Genomic DNA, 22,067 nt, shown 5'->3' with positions numbered 1-22,067 from the left:
CTAATCTGATCTTTTGGGTTGTCAAGTTGTGCAATTAAAAGATGAACAGTGTGTCAAGGATGAAGAACAAAGTGCACTGTAAGCCTATTATGCTTGTTAAATTAGTGAGGCAAATTCGCCAGTGGTCTTCTACAAAAGTAGTGGTAGAGTAAGTGGTCTTGCACATGCACTACCGTCTTTAAAAGTAACGTTAATTCAGTACAGTATGAGTAATTTCAAAATATTAGTTTAGGCCTACTTACTGTTGCGTAGTTATCTGGATGTTTAGCCTGAAGACAGTGCTTTAAGTCTGTTGTATTTATATCGTAGAAAATCGAGCCACAGGGTTTGCAACGCGTTTTGTTGTCAACTGCGGCAAAGGTGAACTGCGTTCATATGTTAGTTTTCTTCCAGGTGTAAAAGACATATTAGATTTAGGCGTGTAACAGGATAGTTAAGATGTAGCGTTATGAAAATTTCAAAACACGGTTATTGTGATTAAAATGATCACGGTTATCATTATTACCGTGGTATTGTTGAATGTGCTCAAAAAAGTAATTATAGACACACTAAAAACTTTGGACCAAGTATTTAAAGTACCAATGATTGTCACACACACACTAGTTGTGGTGAAATTTGTCCTCTGCATTTGACCCATCCACTTGATCACCCCCTGGGAAGTGAGGGGAGCAGTGGGCAGCAGTGGTGCCGTGCCCGGGAATCATTTAGGGTGATTTCGATTTGAAACACTTTCAGCTCCAACTTGGCCACAACTCTGCAAAGTAATCACATCTACTACGCTGTTCATTGTGTTAAAGACGTCACTCGGTGCTCCCAAATCTGAGTCACGCAATTTAATCTTTTCTCATGCCACACTTGATATTTTTCACTCTTATATTTCCCCCTCTTCTATTCTATATTTATTTTTTTGTAATAAACGTGTTTCCTTGCGGCCTGCCATAGTTCGAGTAATTCAGATTGACTTACTGAAAGAAGCAATCACAGACAAATCCATAAATTATCGTCCCTCAAAATCAGCCAGCCACGGAAGGCACCACGCAATGTAACCCCAAAAAGAAGCAAAGTAAGGCGGGTCTTTGCATCTTTATATTTCACACACACACTTCAGTGCAATGTTGTCCACTTGGTGACTCCCTCGTTAAATCTAGAATCTTTCCAACTCCTCTACGTGATTTTATTTCTCAAAAGCGACCAGTGACAAATCGAGCTTTTTTTTGGTGGTCGGAGACATTAAAACGCGTAACACTCGAACGTCCTCAAAGTACAAGTGGTGCTGCTGCTGTGAGCCTTTCCTCACAGGCGGTCCCTTGTCTACTGAATGTCTGTTTTTAGAAATATTGTACTGAAAACAAGTTTCGTTGTACTTTTAAATGCAATCACAATGAAGTCCATTTCATTTTTGTCAGAGAAGAGAGGAGAGGGACACCCACTCTGTGCAAAGCTGCCGCTGTTTCTGCCTTGGTTGAGATGTAGTTGTTTCATCAGTGTCACGCTTTAAATAAAAACACACACGTCGTTCTTGTAAATGAGCCAGTCAATAGATTTGGTTCGTTCGTAAATATATCAAACTTTCAGTACCTATTTTGATCAAAATTGATACTGTAATATTTAACAATATATAACAAAAAAAATACAACTACGGTATTTTATTGAATTGCCGCAGGGCATATAGTATGCGCCTGCCTTGAATTACTGCCGGGTCAAACTCGCTTCCCGAAATAATTAGCGCATGCTTAGTATTACTGCCTGGTCAAACTCGTGTGGTCACGAGTGACACTTCCCCTGTCATCATTTTCCAAATGGAGGAGGCTGATTTCAATACCGGTAATTTAAAATCGCATAAAGGGAAGAAGATTAGGAGCTATTCAGTAGGATTTAAGGTCCAAGCTTACATCACACTCAAATCTTTACTGCATACCTTTGGTAAGTGCCGGAGTGAGAAGAGGTTTTATGATAATTAGCGCATGCTTACTTTTACCGCATGCCTTTGATAAGCGCAGGAGTGAGAAGAGGTTTTAAATTAATTAGCGCCCCGGCGGCAATTCAAGGAAATAAGGTAAACTAAGAATCAACAGAGGAATATTTATTTACAGTTCTAATCATCGTTTGTATTTTCTAACTCGCACACCTTTTCTTTAAGTTGATGGATTGCAATGCCTTGAAGTTGCCAGTTGTATTATTTGCGAATTGTTAATACAGGAACCACCTGTTTTGTATGTGTCTATTTCAAAACTGACACTTCGTCACTGAATGCAGTTGGTCTGAGGTTGAGCACAAGTCGTCATTCAATAAGGATATTGCACATCTAGTTTGCACCCTTCGATGAAGTATGTGGCAAGGTAAAAATATTTGCGGTGTGTCATTTATTCCACTTTAATGTATGTGGTGCTTTTATTTAATAAAACATTACACGTTATAGCATAAAGACAATAACCTTACTGAGAGATCTCCTTCATAAATAAAGCACTATTGAAATGTTGCCGGTCATATTATTGAAACATATCTCACCTTTCTTTTGGTCACAGTAGTTTTCATAGTGATGAAAGTTGGACACCTGCTTTAGCATAAAGCTGTAAACTAAATTTGTTTTGTTTTAAGTTAAGCAGGACAGACTCCTGTTAAAAGAAATGTGTTTATTTTCATTCCGTCAAACTAAGCAGGAAATATTTATATTAAAGAAAAGAAAAACAAAAATGTTGACTTAGTGCTTTCTGTACTTGTTGTCGCCAGGTTTTGTGCAACTCGATTATGTATGTAGTTCAGTAAAACAGCTACAACACTCCATTGACAAAATGGCTTCAAAATTGCATGTGTATCCAAATTTTAGGGTAAATTTCTTATGCAGATGTTATTCATGCAAGCAAATATTAACCTTTGATTACTGTAATCATTATCAATCACATGTCTTAAATGTGATTAATCAGAGTTAAACATGTAATCACTTGATAATCCTAATATATATATATGTATATATATATATATATATATACACACATACATGCACTGTCTGTGCTTGTGTACGTGTGTGTGATGATAATTGTCCTGGAAATTATTAAAATGATCAAAATATAGTAAATATACACGCTCATAACAACATGTAATATATTCAATGTTATTACATCATATATAGACTTGCCGGTTGTATATAAAACATTGCTGGAGAGTTTGGAAGTTGTTTTAGAGGGCTTTGAATGCTACAATGGTGACTCCCATTACCCACATCTTTCAAGCGTTTTTTATCATCTTTAAAATCGTTAAAAAAAATCTCTCATTATTGTGAACTATAGGCAAAATTCCCCAAAAAAGTGCAGTTCCCCTTTAACCGACAAAATTAAGACTGACGTGGTAAAGCTATATTTTCATTTGTGCTTACATTTTATTGACAGTTTATTTGAGAAACATATTATATATTTTATTTACATCCCTTTTCCTGTAGTCCTGCAGTGATAACGCTTGGAAGAAACATACCGGTTGTTCATTTTCTGCCATGGTGGTAGTATTTTAGAAGCGGCTTCTAGATAATGCACTTGTTACAGCTTGCAGTCAAGCACACACCTCCTGCACGTGTGTAAGTTAAAGTTAAAGTACCTATCAATGTCACACACACACACTAGGGAGGTGAGGGGAGCAGCGGGCAGCAGTGGTGGCCGCGCCCGGGAATCTTTTTTGGTGATTTAACCCCCAATTCCAACCCTTAATGCTGAGTGCCAAGCAGGGGAGGTAATGGGTCCCATTTTTATAGTCTTTGGTATGACTTCGCCGGGGTTTGAACTTACGACCTACCAATCTCAGGGCGGACACTCTAACCACAAGGCTACTTAACAAGGAATATGGAAATGCAGTTGAGTCTACCTGAATGTTCATTCCTTTTAAAGTAAGTTTTCATGTGTTTGAGTACTCTCGTTAGCATGTTAACACTGGGACACAATTGTGGCAGAGATTGGCTGGGCTCCGCAGTTTATCAGCTGATCACCACTCTGGTAACAAAGGCAAAGATTGGTCCTCGATCATGGTATTGAGATCGGGACATAGCTTGTATTGTTTTTAGTATGATTAATCATATGTGAATAACTCAGTCACTATTCGGTTATTTATTGAGTACGACTGCATAAAAATTACAAAACATAGAGCCAAATAAAGTTGTAAATTGTAGTAATCGTTGAATCAAAGTCAACGAGAGAATTCGATTTTCCAAAGTGTCACAGAACGCACCACACTGCTTTGTACAGTAGGAAAATACTTTTAAGCGTGAAGTTATGCTTACCGGCTGTCTTCCGTAGTTTTGTACTGGGCCCCAGTCTTGCACTGTTACCTTGATAGCAAAGATGGTCACGAAAGTTGCCCAAGCTAAAGACTTGCAACAAAGCACTACTTGCGGTCTGCCACTTTAAATGTACCCAGCATGCTCAGATTACCTCAAAGATTAGTTTCACCTTGTATTATCTGCTAATGTCAAGGGAGAAGGGGTGACAGGCAGTTTGCCAGAACACCTAAGATTGCATGTAAGTACGAAAGGCTGGGGAGTCACAACAGTGTGGTGTTTTCTGCTGGAAAGCTGCCTTCTCTGATTGCATCAGTTGACAAAGCTGTGTGAGAACTCAGCCGTTGTCTGTGCATACTTGGATATAACATGAGTGCCAACATTTTGATAAATAAGGTGAGAAACACCCTTTTATTCAATAAATAAGTTGGAGCAAAGGAACAAGGTAGTGTTTGTGGGGCTTGCCCTCCCTGCCATATTTCTTTTGCTGCTCTTCAAAAATCTTCTATAAAGTTAAAAGTGATTGTTAAATGTTCACATGTCCATTTTATGTATTTTATATGTACAGTAGTTTGCTTTGTATCATGCTTGTAAAATATAAGGATTCTCTATAAATTGTGTTTTGGGTTTTTTGTTTATTCAATTGAATTTATATTATTTCCTTTGGGCATTTTTCAGTGTTCATATGATTACGTTTTCAAAGGACCCTTTAAAAAAGGTTTTCTAAAAAAGAAAATAACTTTTCTTTGTTTTTCCTTCTTTTTTTCTTCACTTTCTCTTTTTCTCACCACGCCTGCCTGTGGCCAGACAATGTCCTTTTTGTGTATTTGCATTCCTGGCTCCCATGCTCTAATAAACAAAGGGAAGGCACTCCCATGTTTGTGTGGCTGCACATTGGAAGGTTGAATACTGACTGATATGGTGTTTGTATGACCTGAAAGTAGAAAATTAAATTTATCACAGATATCACCGTGCTTAATCCAGTGTTTTTTTTGCATTGCATTTTGCAAATTCCAAGTAGACTCTTTTACTATCAAACAGAGCCATTCTGCCCCATCTTCCACTAAAGAAAAATATTGTGAATAAATAAATTATAACAAACAAAAGTATTCTTTAGTTTTACAGACAAAGAAATCTCTCTCTGTAGAATTAAAATATATTTTCTTTTTTGGTATACCGGTATATTAGGGAGGTAACTGTATTGTAGATATTGCGGTATTGCAGTTTCAAAATCCTCACATTAATGCAGTGATGTGTGACTGAGTCACACAAAAACTTGATGAGTGTAGTTTTTTCTGGCGCTTTTGTATTAGCCGGTCTGAAAATAAACTATATCTCCCATATCCTCCGCGCAGTGCGGGACCGACAAGGTTGGGGGGGGTGGAAGGCTGTAAAGGGTAGAAAATGAGGATATATTCAGGAAAAGTGTGTTCATAGTAGATAAGAGGAATTTCCTAATCATATCATCAGAATCCATCAATAACTTTTTGAGTTATGTTGCTAACAAACTGACAAACACAAACCCTGGTAAAGACATAACCTCTTTGGTGTAGGTAATGAAGTCTGCGTACTGCAAAGCAGCATCTTCGGCTTGAGCGTTTCAAAGGCGACACCGCCATGGAAGGGAAGCGCCAGTAGTAGCACCGACAATGCACACTTGAAAATCTAAATTCAGCGGAACTAAATATCAATTTGTGAGGTATTTTCATTATTTAAAGTTGCCATATGTAATAATTTCATGTCGAGCCATCATTAAATGGCCCTGATATGTCAAAAGGCATTGATAAGTCCTGTTCTTTTTTATTAGCTTTATAACTGATAATGGTAGTTCAGCCGGGATATACTCATTTCAAATTTATATTTGCAGCCCCGAAATATTGTTATTGTTTTCATTTTGATGCCCCGCCCTCCACTGTTTGACCAATTAAAAAGTCAGTGAGTGTGTTACATCCAAGTTGCCAGTTACGCACCGCCCTCTTCGTCGAGCTACTGCCACTGGTGAAGTTCCTAAACATGTCAGACCTTAGTGAATCTAAAAGGTGTTGATACAATTCTCAACTTATTCATGACAAAACCCGGAACAAAATGAGGATTGGTATCGGGGATGAAAGATCGATACGATTGAAGGCGGAGAAGATGTTTTCATCAGGCTTTAAACTTGCTAATTTCCTCCTTGATAGGTAAGCCAGGCATATACGTTTTCTTCTTACTTGTAATAAATGGAAATGGATATTTTTGTCTAATACAGTCTATGATCGTGTCTAACAAATCTATTATGTCCAGGCACCAAATGAATGCTTAGCATGCTAGCCCGGTCAATGACAACATATAGGCTAACGGAGGAAATATATGCCCGTTAGCCTGTATGTCAATGTGTTATCCAACTGACAGGGCAAAATATATTTTCGAGAAAAAATACCTATGTGGATATGGGTAGTGTCAGTGCCTATTTCGTTCTCAATATGCTGATACGCTGAGGAAATGTGTTCCAACATTAGCGTGACTAATTGCGATTTCTGCATCAGGGATATATGGGGTGGTATTTGCTTGGCACAATATAATGCATTACATTTAATGATTTTCTACTTTGTATATCGACATTGTAGTAGGCTGTATTATTTATGCAAAACATGGGTTGGCTCATAGAATTGCACTCTGCACAGAAAGATTGTGATGTGCGTACATGGAAGAGAATGCTGTGCTTCAGGTTGGATGCAACATGGAGTTATGCTGAACAAATTGTGGCGGTAATTTTACTGTTGGCCTTGGCTTGCCATCAAAGTAGGCCTACGCGATATATAATGTATTATATTTTTTTATATATAATAATTTGATGGTGGTCCGTGCAGGCAAACTAGACACTTTAGCAGGATAATGCCAACAATCCATTCTGACTCTTGACGAAAATATTGCTGCGTAACTTAACAAATACATTTGGTTAATCGACATCAGCAAGATGTGGCATAATTACTCAGTAAACCACCTTGCAAGAAGTAGAACAAGAGAAACCTACAGCGTAGGACTCGTCAAATGCCATTTGAAGTTCCTTGGAGTAGGATTTGCATCTGGCAACCGCAGATACCATGAATTGATTAACGTGGACCCTGACTTAAACAAGTTGAAAAACTTATTCGGGTGTTACCATTTAGTGGTCACTTTTGTTTCATATGTACTGAACTGTGCAATTTACTAATAAAAGTATCAATCAATCAAAAAAAAAAAGTCATGGAGAGTGAGAGGGGACTACAGAATTGTGACCTTGATTGCAGTACCATTTCCGGCCACATTACTACGTATGGCATCCCCATCCATCCATCCATTTTCTACCGCTTATTCCCTTTTGGGGTCGCGGGTGCCACTGGCACCTATCTCAGCTACAATCGGGCGGAAGGCGGGGTACACCCTGGACAAGTGGCCACCTCATCGCAGGGCCAACACAGATAGACAGACAACATTCACACTCACATTCACACACTAGGGCCAATTTAGTGTTGCCAATCAACCTATCCCCAGGTGCATGTCTTTGGAAGTGGGAGGAAGCCGGAGTACCCGGAGGGAACCCACGCATTCACGGGGAGAACATGCAAACTCCACACAGAAAGATCCTGAGCCTGGGATTGAACCCAGGACTCCAGGACCTTCGTATTGTGAGGCAGACGCACTAACCCCTCTTCCACCGTGAAGCGCACATATGGCACCTTTTAAAGTTAAATTGTCGGTGAATTTTTCAGAGAAACAGCATTTTCCAAACTGATATTTAAAAAAATGTCTATTGCAGAAGAACTGTTTTTTTGAAAAAACTATTGTTTTAGTGTAGTTATACCTGATTTCACTTATTGGACACTTAACTAAGTTTTTTTTCTTTTTGCTTGAAACAGTGGACGTTTCTGCACAATAATGTGTCGTAAAAAATACATGTGTTGGATTAAACATGATTAGCACATGTGGGCATTATGTTTGCTTTCAACAGTGTTTGTTCATCCTAAACATTCTTGCCACTTCCTTTTACACACTGTGGCATTTTTACAAAATAATTTTTATTTTGGAGAATTCCACAATAATATTGTACCTTGGCCTTAATACCGTGACAATATGTACCGTAAGATTTTAAAATTGTTACATCCCTAGTATACTATATATTGATGATTAGCTTACCACTATGGTTGCACACCTAAGAAGCCGACATTTCTTACGTGCACATTCCAGCTCCATTTTCCTTGCCTTCCTCTCGCTCATCGAATCACCAATCAGGACACATTCATGGCCTTAGTCGGAAATTATGCAACCCGTACTAAGGCGTTAAGAAAAAATCTCAGCAGAGAGCCACACCAATGAGGCTGAAAAGTCCCGGGTGTAGGACACCTGCCTTTAGAAACAATGTCATCTCATTCTCCTATTAGCATATCGTATTGAAACAGTGGTGCTGCTGCTGGGGCATGATGCCATTTCCTTGATCACAAGTGGTAATGGTGTGCCTATGTATGTGTGTAGTGAGCATTATGTATGTATATATTTATAATTTAGGGTGAACTGGTAGTTCTAGTTCAGAGTAATATGATTTAAAGAAAAGGGGTGGGAAAAAATATGAGTAATTTTCTTCTCACTCCTTTTCAAATATGTAAAAAAAAAAAAAAAAAAAAAAAGTCCACTGCTCATTTTGTTTATTTTTTTTTCCGTTTTTTGTTCTCCATTGTTTTCATTTTGTTATAAAGGCTGTTAAGGCTATAGCACCGTATTGGATCAGGCTTGCTCTTGTTTTTTTGCATATTTGAAATAAAAATATATCAATTCAAATATTGTATCTTTTAATTGGTAAAAGGCATTTTGGGTTTATTTGGAAATGAATTCCTCTTTGTCTGTCTAAATCAGCAATGTGCTTGGACCAAGTACGTACTTAGCTTTTTTCGTGTACCTGGTATCTTTGCTTCAGCGCATGTCATATATGTGCAGGACTCGTACAGGAAACAGGTTGTGATTGACGGAGAGACCTGCCTGCTGGACATCCTGGACACTGCAGGCCAGGAGGAGTACAGCGCCATGAGGGACCAGTACATGAGGACGGGGGAGGGGTTCCTGTGTGTGTTCGCCATCAACAACACTAAGTCCTTTGAGGACATTCATCAATACAGGTGTGGAAAAATAAAAATAAGGAGTTAATTATGACATTGATTATTTTTAATGAATGTGTGTGCACACGTTTGCATTGATTTTTTTGAATGAGTCTGCACCCAATTCATATATGCAGTGTGTTGAGAGAGAGAGAGAGAGAGAGAGAGAGAGAGAGAGAGGGGGGGGCTGTGTTTCCATTATGTGTGTGCCAGCTCTCTGCAGTGGTAGGGTGATGTCATGCTGTAGCATTTAACACGGCTAAAGAAAGCTTAGCCCCCAACTGGAGGATTACAGCCACTGCCAATGACATCGATCCTGACTCAATTAAGGTAGCCAGAGATGGTATTCCCAAGGACAAGGGAAGAGAAAGAGTTCCTTACAAGGCTTTTGGTCTAAGATACATCAAATAAACAAGGCAACTCATATCCATTCAGATAGTTAAAGTAAACATTTACGTGGCTAAACTATTAGTTTGGACCGATCTAATGCCGGATTTTAGTAATGTAACTCGTTCATTTGTAGGTTAATGCATCACTGGTGCGTCACAATAATGGTATATAATTTATGTTGCATTTGACATTGTATGTGAATTTTTTTTTTTCTGTGCAGCGCTTTCCTCATTTGAGGCATTAGTCTGAGGCTGGTAAACATTATTAATGGTGTTGGTGTCGGATGGGGAGGCTTTAAACGGGGTGGATGTGTCCTGCTGCACTGTGGCTTTAGGAAAAGGAACTAACAGATTGATCGGACCCCCTCCTTTGAGTTACTTCCTTCTGGCCACTGTAGAAATGAGGTAATGCTCTTTGCCGCCTGCTTGTCGTCCATCTCCATCCCTCCCTCACTCCGAGCTGGTGTCCGCCTTTTTTCAGCAGTGCAGCACACACCCTTACACAAGCGATACTGGATCCTCCTCAGGGTCCTAGAACTCCCTGGGTGGATGGCTCTCCAGTGGTGTAGCTGCTGTCTTTAATGAGGCAATAAGGCTCTCTGACAAGGGAAATGGCACTTTGATTTAACATTGCATCTTTGGGGCAGTTTGGAAAACAGCTTAAAGGGGAACATTATCACAATTTCAAAAAGGTTAAAAAAAATAAAAATCAGTTCCCAGTGGCTTGTTCTATTTTTTGAAGTTTTTTTCAAAATTTTACCGGTCCCGGAATATCCCTAAATAAAGCTTTAAAGTGCCTTATTTTCGCTATCTTCTAAAGTACTATCCATTTCCCTGTGACGTCATAGAGGGCTGCTTATACAAACAACATGGCGGTAACCACAGCAATATATAGCGACATTAGCTCGGATTCAGACTCGGATTTCAGCGGCTTAAGCGATTCAACAGATTACGCATGTATTGAAACAGATGGTTGGGGTATGGAGGCAGATAGCGAAAACGAAATTGAAGAAGAAATTGAAGCTATTGAGCGAATAGCTATTGACGCTATTCGGCCATAGCGTGGGTGTACCTAATGAAATGGCCCATAGCATGGCTGCCTTATTAGCATCGCCGGTAAAATGTGCAGACCAAACAATCAGGACTTTCGCATCTTGTGACACTGGAGCAACTTAAATCCGTCGATTGGTAAGTGTTTGTTTCGCATTAAATGTGGGTATCTAGTTTCAAATGTACATACAGCTAGTGTAAATAGCATGTTAGCCTCGATTAGCGTAGCATGTTAGCATCGATTAGCTGGCAGTCATGTCGTGACCAAATATGTCTGATTAGCACATAAGTCAACAACATCAACAAAACTCACCTTTGTGATTTCGATGACTTAATCGTTGCAAATGCATCTGCAGGTTATCCATACATCTCTGTGCCATGTCTGTCTTAGCATCGCCGGTCAAATGTGAAGACACTTTGGTACATTCAATGGGGGTCTGGCGGCAGATTTCTTGCCAGTGGTGCAACTAGAATCCCTCCCTGTTAGTGTTGTTACACCCTCCGACAACACACCAACGAGGCATGATGTCTCCAAGGTTCCAAAAAATAGTCGAAAAAAGGGAAATCAACTGAGCTGAGACCCGGTGTTTGTAATGTGTTGAAAATGAATATGGCGTGTGTGTTACCTCGGTGACGTCACGTTCTGACGTCATCGCTAAAAGACCGATAAACAGAATGGCGTTTAATTTGCCAAAATTCACCCATTTAGAGTTCGGAAATCGGTTAAAAAAAATACATGGTCTTTTTTCTGCAACATCAAGGTATATATTGACGCTTGCATAGGTTTGGTTATAATGTTCCCCTTTAAGAATCTTAATAATCAGTTATGGCACTATGTTGTTTTGTGTGCAGAGAGCAAATCAAACGAGTGAAGGACTCAGATGATGTTCCCATGGTGCTTGTGGGCAACAAATGTGACCTCCCTGCACGCACGGTGGATACAAGGCAAGCCCAGGAACTTGCCCGCTCCTACGGCATTCCCTACATCGAAACCTCCGCCAAGACACGGCAGGTACATAGTGGACAATATGCTTTAACCCACACAATTTAGTCAAACCATTTTGAAAATACAATACAACCAATACCAGCAACTGTTGATTGTTCAACTGTCAGTATGCATGCACTGACTCCTGATGTAATTTTTGGTCCGATTAAAACAAACTATAGTCTTTTTTTTTTCTGCTAGTAGCTAGGGTAAACATGTATAAATATTTTTGGGTTCATAACTCCAAATGGACACCTAAACTGTGCTGCACCTTTCTGTCGTCCTCAAGTTTAGCCTTAGAGAGTGGAGACATTCTTTTTATTTTTTGAATGTTTCAAGCACTCAAACTGTTAAAATCTCAGCAATATGTTGTTTGGTGTTGCTGAAATGATTTTACAGTGCTGCAGGGAGTGACTCATAACCAGCAGAAAAAGAAACGCATTTGAAAAGGTCTCAAAAGTAGTGATTGCTGCGCAGCCGGCATCTCTGACTCACTGTACCACGTTATGTGCAGCCACATACAGCAGCCTCACATTTACACAACATCACAGAACCGGCAGGAGGTCTGTCGTGCTATCATAGATGTAAGGGCATGCAAAAAATCAAGTGATGGACATTTTTTTTTCTCACTTCGTATGATATTTGGATGAGAAGTATTTAAGATGATTGCCATGGTAACATTGACACAGCTTTGCTGTTTCTGAGTGGATGTGCTCATTATCCCAAAAGTGAAGGGGCTCTGTAGATTCTCATCGCTTTTATGTGTTCCTGGTGTTTGTTAGCCTGTGTTTATAATTTTGGAATAAAACCATACAGTATGACTTGAAATATATGTTCATGCAATGGCCATGAAAGGTTTCAGAATTCTTGCAGAATTATGCAACAGTGCAAGATATCCACTTATGAGCGATGGATCCAGCATGCAATCTGTGTGTGTGTGTGTGTTTGTGTGTGTGTGTGTGTGTGTGTGTGTGTGTGTCCACACAGGGAGTTGAGGATGCCTTCTACACACTGGTCAGGGAAATTAGGCAGCATAAGCTAAGGAAGCTGAACCCACCCGACGAGAGTGGTCAGGACTGTTTGAGCTGTCGCTGTGTGGTATCGTGATGAAGGTGAGACCCCTTTGACTGCTACTGTACTTTAAGAAATGAAAAGTGCCCTAGAGCCTCTGATGTCCAATGTCCCAAAACTTTAGACATCATGCATATTGCAAACCTTATTTCGTTTTTTGTGCCTAGTCCACACAAAGGGCAATCAGAGAAAAACGTTAACTTTAGGATTGTCGACTGATATTACCGGCCAATGTTGCTATATTAATCGGATCATGCCGCTATCAAATTTTCTGCTGATATTTATTTATTACAAAGACAAGTAAAAGTTTATCTTCTGCATCAGACATATTGAATGTCGTCACTTAAAATTACGCTTTTAACTTTTTGTCTTTATCAATTCAGCCTGCATTAATACATTTTAATGTGTTAAAGCTGCATGATAATGCCCATAATAATGATCAATATTATTCCTATCAAAATTAAAATCATGAGTATTCATTATGTTAGGTAAAACATCGGGCCTGATCTTCTAAGGACCAAATACCACATGCTAAACAGTGTGTGCAAACTATTAGTGGGCTTGTTGCGTGTGATCTACTAAGACTGAGTGTACAATTGATAACAAGTGCAAAAGTGGTGCAGACAGCCTTATTTAAACTACAAGACTTTCACAATGGAGACACGCATTTACTGCACATTTATGTTATCGTTTATGTTATCACCTGTGGCGTTTTGATATAGTTTGAAAAATACAGCAACCATTATGTTTCACTTTTTCTGGGCATCTTAGAAGCGATCCATAACCCACTCTTTTTGCGTGCTGAAGTTGCATGCTGGAAGATGCTGGCACTAACTGCGAGCAAGTGTTGGATTGTTCTAGCCGCAAGTAAATGCATATTGCGAGAAACACTGCAGCAGACACCAAAAATGCATCAATTGAATGAGTTTTAGTCAGCCACTTGAGTCATCTAACAGCTATGAAATTAGAAAAGGATATTGCTGAATAGTCATTATGTCTGATATTAACATTTTTTACACTCCAAATATGTTGACAAGCATATGTAGGACAAAGCTGTTCCTCAGTCTGGTGTCAGCATTCTCAGTCAGCACACACCACGTAAGAGGGCAGGTCAATCTATAAAATGGTAGTGGTCGACACAAGGGTAATATTATGATATGATCCATACTAGAATGATAAGATCAATATTTCTATTTTCTCAAAATATTAGTTTTTGTTGTTGTTAATGTTTACAAACTCAGATTTGACGGGAAAAAGGATTTCAATGAATAATACAGAATTGTATTTATTTATTGTGTACTATTGACTCTGTTTTATTCAAACAATTGTATTAACTACAGGAGTATAAGGAATTAGTATGAATATTGTGATTATATTGTTGATCTGTCAATAGTACTCACCATAAATACATTTCTAAATGTACAGTTAAAAGATGTGATCGGTAATGGAATCAATACCGGCTGATCTCACTTATGAATGGATGATCGGTATTGCCAGCATGAATTCCTGATAAAAACATCGCTAACTAAAAGTGGAATTATTATGCAAAAGCATTGGTACATGTTTTTGTGCAAGTCCTGAAAATTTGAAATCAAACCATGAAGGCATTGTGGAGTTATTTATTAAACAATCATGCCTTCCTTCCTACTTCCGCCATATGAGACAATTGGAATTAGCAGATATCGCCATATATGGTAGAGAGTCTGCCATTGTAGGCTAATACTGTCGTCAATAAGTTCCTTCTTTTTTTCTATGGTCTTGTTGTGGAGCTGACTGGCTCATACATGCACATGCATTCCTGGCTGTTACCATCTATAATAAAAAAGTAGGACATAGTTTTAACTTATCTGTCAGTAGACTCTATTTAGAAGCGCTAAAAACTCTAACATGTCTGACGGGGAGAAGACGTGGTCGACAGAGACCCACGTAAATAAGACGGCACATCCTGAAGAGACGGTCAGAAAAAGGCTTGAAGATGATTTTTAAAACACAATGTATACCAAATGTTGACCAAACAACCACCATTACATGTTATTTAGACAATAGGGAAGTGTTTTAACTGTAGAGAAAAATCAATATATGACCTCTTTAAACCAATACAGTCAATAATAATAAATAATGTAATATAATGATATGGTGACAACAACATTTCCGTTGATTCCAAAGGAAAATCTGTCCAAAATAATTGTGGGTTGATAAGTTTCCTGGAATTACCTTTGAGGTTTTACTGTAACTCTGCAAAGTAAAACATTAAAACTAGTGTGCTCATGTTTCAGTTTGACAAGTACAAATCAAAACACTCACACTGTCCTGTTACGCTGTCATCTTTATCCCCCAGCTTACCTTCAAAGCCTGGAAAGAAATGCCATACAGCACAAGCAGCCACCGCATGGACTTGAAAATAGGAAGAGAAAACTGAATGAAAAGAGAGAGGAATCGATCCGCTGTCTAAACCAGAGCCCTTTTTATAGAAAAGATGATTTTGACTGTTGCCTATGTGGCTACCTGAACAAGCTTGGCTTGCCCCACCTTTTTGTTGTGGTCCACATGGACTAATGAGCAACACCACTAAAGACAAAGGTCATTCCAAGCATGGTGTCGTTCGGTAGCTAACTTATTGTTTTCAGTCTCAACACTGGTCCAACAAGGGCTGCATCGGGACCACACCTCATCTTGAAATGCTCATTCCACTTGTGCCCTGTTTTTTTCTCACTGGGCCTGGATTGGCATTGGACAATGATTTCCTGGATTGCCACACACATAACCCATTTTTGGGGGGGGGGGAAGAACATGTAACTACCTCCCTTTAAAGGTAGAGGCCGACCTGGGAATTTGTAGAGTTTGATGTTATGGTTTTAACTGTTAGCTTTGCTGTAAAAAAAAAAAAATGTATTTTGGTTTTGAACTGGAACGTATTTTGTGGGTGGATGATCAGAAAATACCTGAGCGCCACGTACTCAGGTATTTTTCATGATTGGTAAATGAGGAAAAAGAGATTGGCATTTTGGTTCTGAATGCAGATGCCTTACATTATTTGCTAAGCGTTGTCTTTATGAAATAGTAATAATAATATTAATAATAATACAAGTTATGACACGTGTGAACATGGGTGCTGGTGCAGTGGGTTCTTGTCTAATGGAAAATGCACTGGGAGGCTACAGTGCAATTGCACAGTTGACTACAGGTGAATATGATAGGAGCAACATGCTATGCTTGCACAATTACACAGTTTTAAATAGAATTAACCTTTATTTTGAAAGCGACCGCAATATGTGCGACAGTTATTTCACGTGTCGGTCTTTACAAAAAAAAAAAAACAATTGCAGAGTGTAACACACACAACACGCCTCAGAATGCTCAAAATTCCCACACACATTACTACCCTCAAACTGTCCTAATTGTGTGTATACTGTACATGTGTGGCGTTCATGTGTGATTGGTGCTGGTTGTGGGGTTGCATAGCTTTTTTTTCCGCGATGCTTGTTCTCCCTAATACTGTATTTGTTCGTTACCTTGATAGAATTACTGCTCAGATCTGTCCATAGCGCTGTATATACAGTAAGCAGTGAGCACCTCCTTTGTGTGCCACTCCAGAAAAAAGGAAGCATGTTAAGTTTAGCCACGCGCTGTACAGGACTTGTTGGGTAAAATACAACAAACCCAAGTCCTGCTAAATGTAACAAATAACCACCAAAAGCCTAACTGCATCACTCTTGCTCAATTTAGACATCCTTAAGTGACTGTTTCTTTTTGATTAAGAATAAGTACTTGTTCATTCCCTGCAGAAGTGAATTGTTTAAGCATATTTCAAATTCTAATCCACCCCATTTTGTAAATTTTTAGCCACTATAAGTGATCAACCTCGCTACTGTGTGTAGGCTGAATAATTTTTAATTAACTGTTCATTCTTTGTTTGACGGATGTGAACTGTGAATGTGTATTTCGATATAATTTCAATGGCACTGTGTTTAAAATGTCCAATGGATATGGGAGGACCTGGTTCCCCTCCATCCACCTTATACTGAACAATGTTTATGGAAAACGGTGTGACATGTACTAATTAATAATGGAATGTTTGTTGTCTACAGCTGTCAATCTTTATATATCACCTCCACAGCAGTTTCACAAATCTATGCATACATTTCCATCGTCTCTGAATGTCATGTAATGTTACCGCATGGATACTTAGCCAGTAAAGCCCAAGTAAACAAGTCCAAGAAGACTGTACACTCCTTTAGCGGTTTGGACTCCAGTCACAGTTCCAAGGGCTCCTTTCTCCCTTGAATGAAAGTGTGTTTGGAATTTGTGAAAATGTTTAGCTATTTAAGATGTATGTACTCTTTAAAAACAACAGAAAAGATAAATGTATTGCAGGGCAGAAATAAAAAGATGTTGAGAGAAAAAAGTGTGTTTGTCCCATCACTAATATACTATGCCCTATATGCACTCTGCTGCCATCTACAGGACAGAGCATGAACATGTGTAAGGGGGAGATCAATTTATTGCAGCCTGCAGTGCAAATCGCAATAAAATATAATGATACTTTCCAGTTGCATGACTAAAAGGAACACAGAAGCAAGTAAAGCTGGGATGATGGGTCAATGTCAGCCATTCAGGTAGTAGACGGTGAACGGAAACATACTAACTGAAAAAATAGCATTTACATGTTTCCAATTTGGGGCTTCACGGTGGCAGAGGGGTTAGTGCGTCTGCCTCACAATACGAAGGTCCTGCAGTCCTGGGTTCAAATCCAGGCTCGGGATCTCTCTGTGTGGAGTTTGCATGTTCTCCCCGTGAATGCGTGGGTTCCCTCCGGGTACTCCGGCTTCCTCCCACTTCCAAAGACATGCACCTGGGGATAGGTTGATTGGCAACACTAAATTGGCCCTAGTGTGTGAATGTGAGTGTGAATGTTGTCTGTCTATCTGTGTTGGCCCTGCGATGAGGTGGCGCCTTGTCCAGGGTGTACCCCGCCTTCCGCCCGATTGTAGCTGGGATAGGCGCCAGCGCCCCCCGCGCCCCCGAAAGGGAATAAGCGGTAGAAAATGGATGGATGGATGTTTCCAATTTGCAGAAATGGAATATGTATTTATAAACATTTTTTCAACTTGTTTTTTGGTGATTTGCTGCCTCTTGAGCTAAAAAAAAATATCCATGTTCAGATGAGCGGACCCAACATGGGTGGTGTGGACCACTAACTGTATGCATATAATTGTATATAGATTAAAATGTTTTTATTTTTTTTGCATACCAACTATAATATTGATTCTAAGCTTTTGTACAACAAGGAAGCATGTCCTCCTTCTTTCTAATGCTGAGGAAAGTATTGCAACTGTATGTTTTGGCTCTTGCAACCTTGATTTTTGCACCTCTCTACCATCCGTAGCAGGGAGTGTTCAAAGTGTGGCCCACGACACATTCTCCAGGCAAACTAAACACCCGGGGTTGGAACATTACACCTAAAATGGGACCTGAAACCACAATGTGTTTTACTGTATATGTTCTTTCATCCTTTCTATAATGTCTCCAAATTATTATTTTTTTATTTCAAAATTAAATTTGGTTGACAAATAATAATACAAACACAATGTCAATATCAATGGGTTGTATTAGGCAATAAAAATGTATTTTAGAGCACAATTAGTGTGTGAGAAGGTGAAAAAATCTTAATGCAAATAAAATTGTTAGAAAAATAATCATGATTCATTCAATTTGCTTTGTTTCCTATAACACAAAGCTGATATTGATGTTTTGTTCAGATTGTTTAGCATACGTTGACCTTTTATTGTACAGGTTTTAGTATCGGCCATGTACAGAATGTATCTAATTGGCCCCCGGATCCTTGAATTTTGTTCTGTATGCAGCCCTCATTGGAAAATGTTTCCATGCCACTGATCTCTGAGAGGTGCCGAACTACATATTATTTTAATGATTCTTATCTTTCTCCTCAACTCCATTAACTCTCTTGCCTGTGCAGTCAGGCTCTTGGTATTTCATTAGGTCCTTTACCACAGTGGTTCTCAAATGGGGGTATGCGTACCCCTGGGGGTACTTGAAGGTATGCCAAGGGGTGCATGAGATTTTTTTTTAAATATTCTAAAAATAGCAACAATTCAAAAATCCTTTATAAATATATTTATTAAATAATACTTTAACGGTGGAAGAGGGGTTAGTGCGTCTGCCTCACAATACGAAGTTCCTGCAGTCCTGGGTTCAAATCCAGGCTCGGGATCTTTCTGTGTGGAGTTTGCATGTTCTCCCCGTGAATGCGTGGGTTCCCTCCAGGTACTCCGGCTTCCTCCCACTTCCAAAGACATGCACCTGGGGATAGGTTGATTGGCAACACCAAATTGGCCCTAGTGTGTGAATGTGAGTGTGAATGTTGTCTGTCTATCTGTGTTGGCCCTGCGATGAGGTGGCGACTTGTCCAGGGTGTACCCTGCCTTCCGCCCGATTGTAGCTGAGATAAGCGCCAGTGCCCCCCGCGACCCCGAAAGGGAATAAGCGGTAAGAAATGGATGGATGGATGGACTTTAACAAAATATGAATGCACTGTAAGTTCATAAACTGTGAAAAAAATACAACAATGCAATATTCAAATATAGATTTTTTGTGGACATGTTCAATAAATATTGATGTTAAAGATTTCTTTTTTTGTAAAGAAAAGTTTAGAATTAAGTTCATGAATCCAGATGGATTCTATTACAATCCCCAAAGATTAAGTTGATGATTACTTCTATGTGTAGAAATATGTATTTATAATTGAATCACTTGTTTATTTTTCAACAAGTTTTTAGTTTTTTCTATATCTTTTTTTCCAAATAGTTCAAGAAAGACCACTACAAATGAGCAATATTTTGCACTGTTTTACAATTTAATAAATCAGAAACTGATGACATGGTGCTGTATTTTACTTCTTCATCTCTTTTTTACAACCAAAAATGCTTTGCGCTGATTAGGGGGTACTTGAATTAAAAAAATGTAACGTCACTGAAAAAATGGTTGAGAACCACTGCTTTACCAGATGCAGTTTCAAATCCAGGAAACTGTTCCGTGTTCACGATCAGTTGAACACTCTGCTGTCAAACTTGTGCTGCATCCAGGAATTTGTGATGGCAACATTACAGAAATAAACAATCACGTGCTATATTGAGGGTTGGTCGGTGCGGCGTCTTCAGTAATGCGGACGTTGTACCGATCCGTTGTGGTAAAGAAGGAGCTGAGCCGGAAGGCAAAGCTCTCAATTTACCGGTCGATCTACGTTCCCATCCTCACCTATGGTCATGAGCTTTGGGTCATGACCGAAAGGATAAGATCACGGGTACAAGCGGCCGAAATGAATTTCCTCCGCCGTGTGGCGGGGCTCTCCCTTAGAGATAGGGTGAGAAGCTCTGCCATCCGGGAGGAGCTCAAAGTAAAGCCGCTGCTCCTTCACATCGAGAGGAGCCAGATGAGGTGGTTCGGGCATCTGGTCAGGATGCCAGCCGAACGCCTCCCTAGGGAGGTGTTTAGGGCACGTCCAACCGGTAGGAGGCCACGAGGAAGACCCAGGACACGTTGGGAAGACTATGTCTCCCGGCTGGCCTGGGAATGCCTCGGGATCCCCCGGGAAGAGCTAGACGAAGTGGCTGGGGAAAGGGGAAGGCTGGGTTTCCCTGCTTAGGCTGCTGCCCCCGCGACCCGACCTCGGATAAGCGGAAGAAGATGGATGGTGCTATATTGAATCTGCTTGTCATGCGACAGAAGCGTGGCATGCTGTCACACAGGTCCACACCACCCATGTTGTCATTGTGCTCCCATGTGACCGAGTGTCCTCTTATCTGACCCCTGTATTTTGTTTTAGTCGACCATCTGACATATTTAGGATCTTTCAAATGTGCAGAAGCCATCATCACCGACTTGTGATGGCCGACTCAGGATTCTCTTATTTACCGTCACTGACCTTCTCTACTCTCTTCATTAGTTTGTCACCAGATAAACAGCTTGGCTTAGGGACATTGTTGTTGCTGGAAGGCCCATGGCAAGCAATTCATCGATGAAGTAGCAGTTAGAGTAAAAGGTGACTTCTTTTGGGAACAGTATTTTAGGATGCAGTGCGTCTCCCATAACAATGTGACCTCGGACTACGTTAAGGTAACGTGTGGAGTTCCCCAGGGTTCGGTCCTTGGCCCTGCACTCTTCAGCATCTACATGCTGCCGCTGAGTGACGTCATACGCAAATACGGTATTAGCTTTCACTGTTATGCTGATGACGCCCAACTCTACATGCCCCTAAAGCTGACCAACACACCGGATTGTAGTCAGCTGGAGGCGTGTCTTAATGAAATTAAACAATGGATGTCCGCTAACTTTTTGCAACTCAACGCCAAAAAAACGGAAATGCTGATTATCGGTCCTGCTTGACACCGAACTCTATTTAATGATACAACTCTAACATTTGACAACCAAACAATTAAACAAGGCGACACGGTAAAGAATCTGGGTATTATCTTTGACCCAACTCTCTCCTTTGAGTCACACATTAAAAGCGTTACTAAAACGGCCTTTTTTCATCTCCGTAATATCGCTAAAATTCGCTCCATTCTGTCCACTAAAGACGCTGAGATCATTATCCATGCGTTTGTTACGTCTCGCCTCGACTACTGTAACGTATTATTTTCGGGTCTCCCCATGTCTAGCATTAAAAGATTACAGTTGGTACAAAATGCGGCTGCTAGACTTTTGACAAGAACAAGAAAGTTTGATCACATTACGCCTGTACTGGCTCACCTGCACTGGCTTCCTGTGCACTTAAGATGTGACTTTAAGGTTTTACTACTTACGTATAAAATACTACACGGTCTAGCTCCAGCCTATCTTGCCGATTGTATTGTACCATATGTCCCGGCAAGAAATCTGCGTTCAAAAGACTCCGGCTTATTAGTGATTCCCAAAGCCCAAAAAAAGTCTGCGGGCTATAGAGAGTTTTCATTTCGGGCTCCAGTACTCTGGAATGCCCTCCCGGTAAAAGTTCGAGATGCCACCTCAGTAGAAACATTTAAGTCTCACCTTAAAACTCATTTGTATACTCTAGCCTTTAAATAGACTCCCTTTTTCGACCAGTTGATCTGCCGTTTCTTTTCTTTTTCTCCTATGTCCCACTCTCCCTTGTGGAGGGGGTCCGGTCCGATCCGGTGGCCATGTACTGCTTGCCTGTGTATCGG

General features: G+C 39.9%; 1 protein-coding gene across 3 annotated transcripts in view; it reads left to right on the top strand.

Annotated features, from left to right (window-relative positions):
- Positions 1 to 16,208, top strand: part of hrasb (HRas proto-oncogene, GTPase b) — a 48,082-nt gene extending 31,874 nt beyond the window's left edge. For all 3 annotated transcript variants that reach the window (XM_061917604.1, XM_061917602.1, XM_061917603.1), the window contains 4 exons: positions 9,212 to 9,390; positions 11,661 to 11,820; positions 12,781 to 12,905; positions 15,203 to 16,208. In XM_061917604.1, the coding sequence (XP_061773588.1) occupies positions 9,212 to 9,390; positions 11,661 to 11,820; positions 12,781 to 12,900 (459 nt within the window). In that variant the 3' untranslated portion in view covers positions 12,901 to 12,905; positions 15,203 to 16,208. The remainder of the gene's footprint in view (positions 1 to 9,211; positions 9,391 to 11,660; positions 11,821 to 12,780; positions 12,906 to 15,202) is intronic.
- Positions 16,209 to 22,067: the final 5,859 nt, after the last annotated feature.

This window comes from Nerophis ophidion, linkage group LG12 (assembly GCF_033978795.1).
Source record: "Nerophis ophidion isolate RoL-2023_Sa linkage group LG12, RoL_Noph_v1.0, whole genome shotgun sequence".
NCBI lineage: Eukaryota > Metazoa > Chordata > Actinopteri > Syngnathiformes > Syngnathidae > Nerophis > Nerophis ophidion.
The sequence above is the reverse complement of the archived record's forward strand: the minus strand, read 5'-3'. Positions and strand labels throughout refer to the sequence as shown.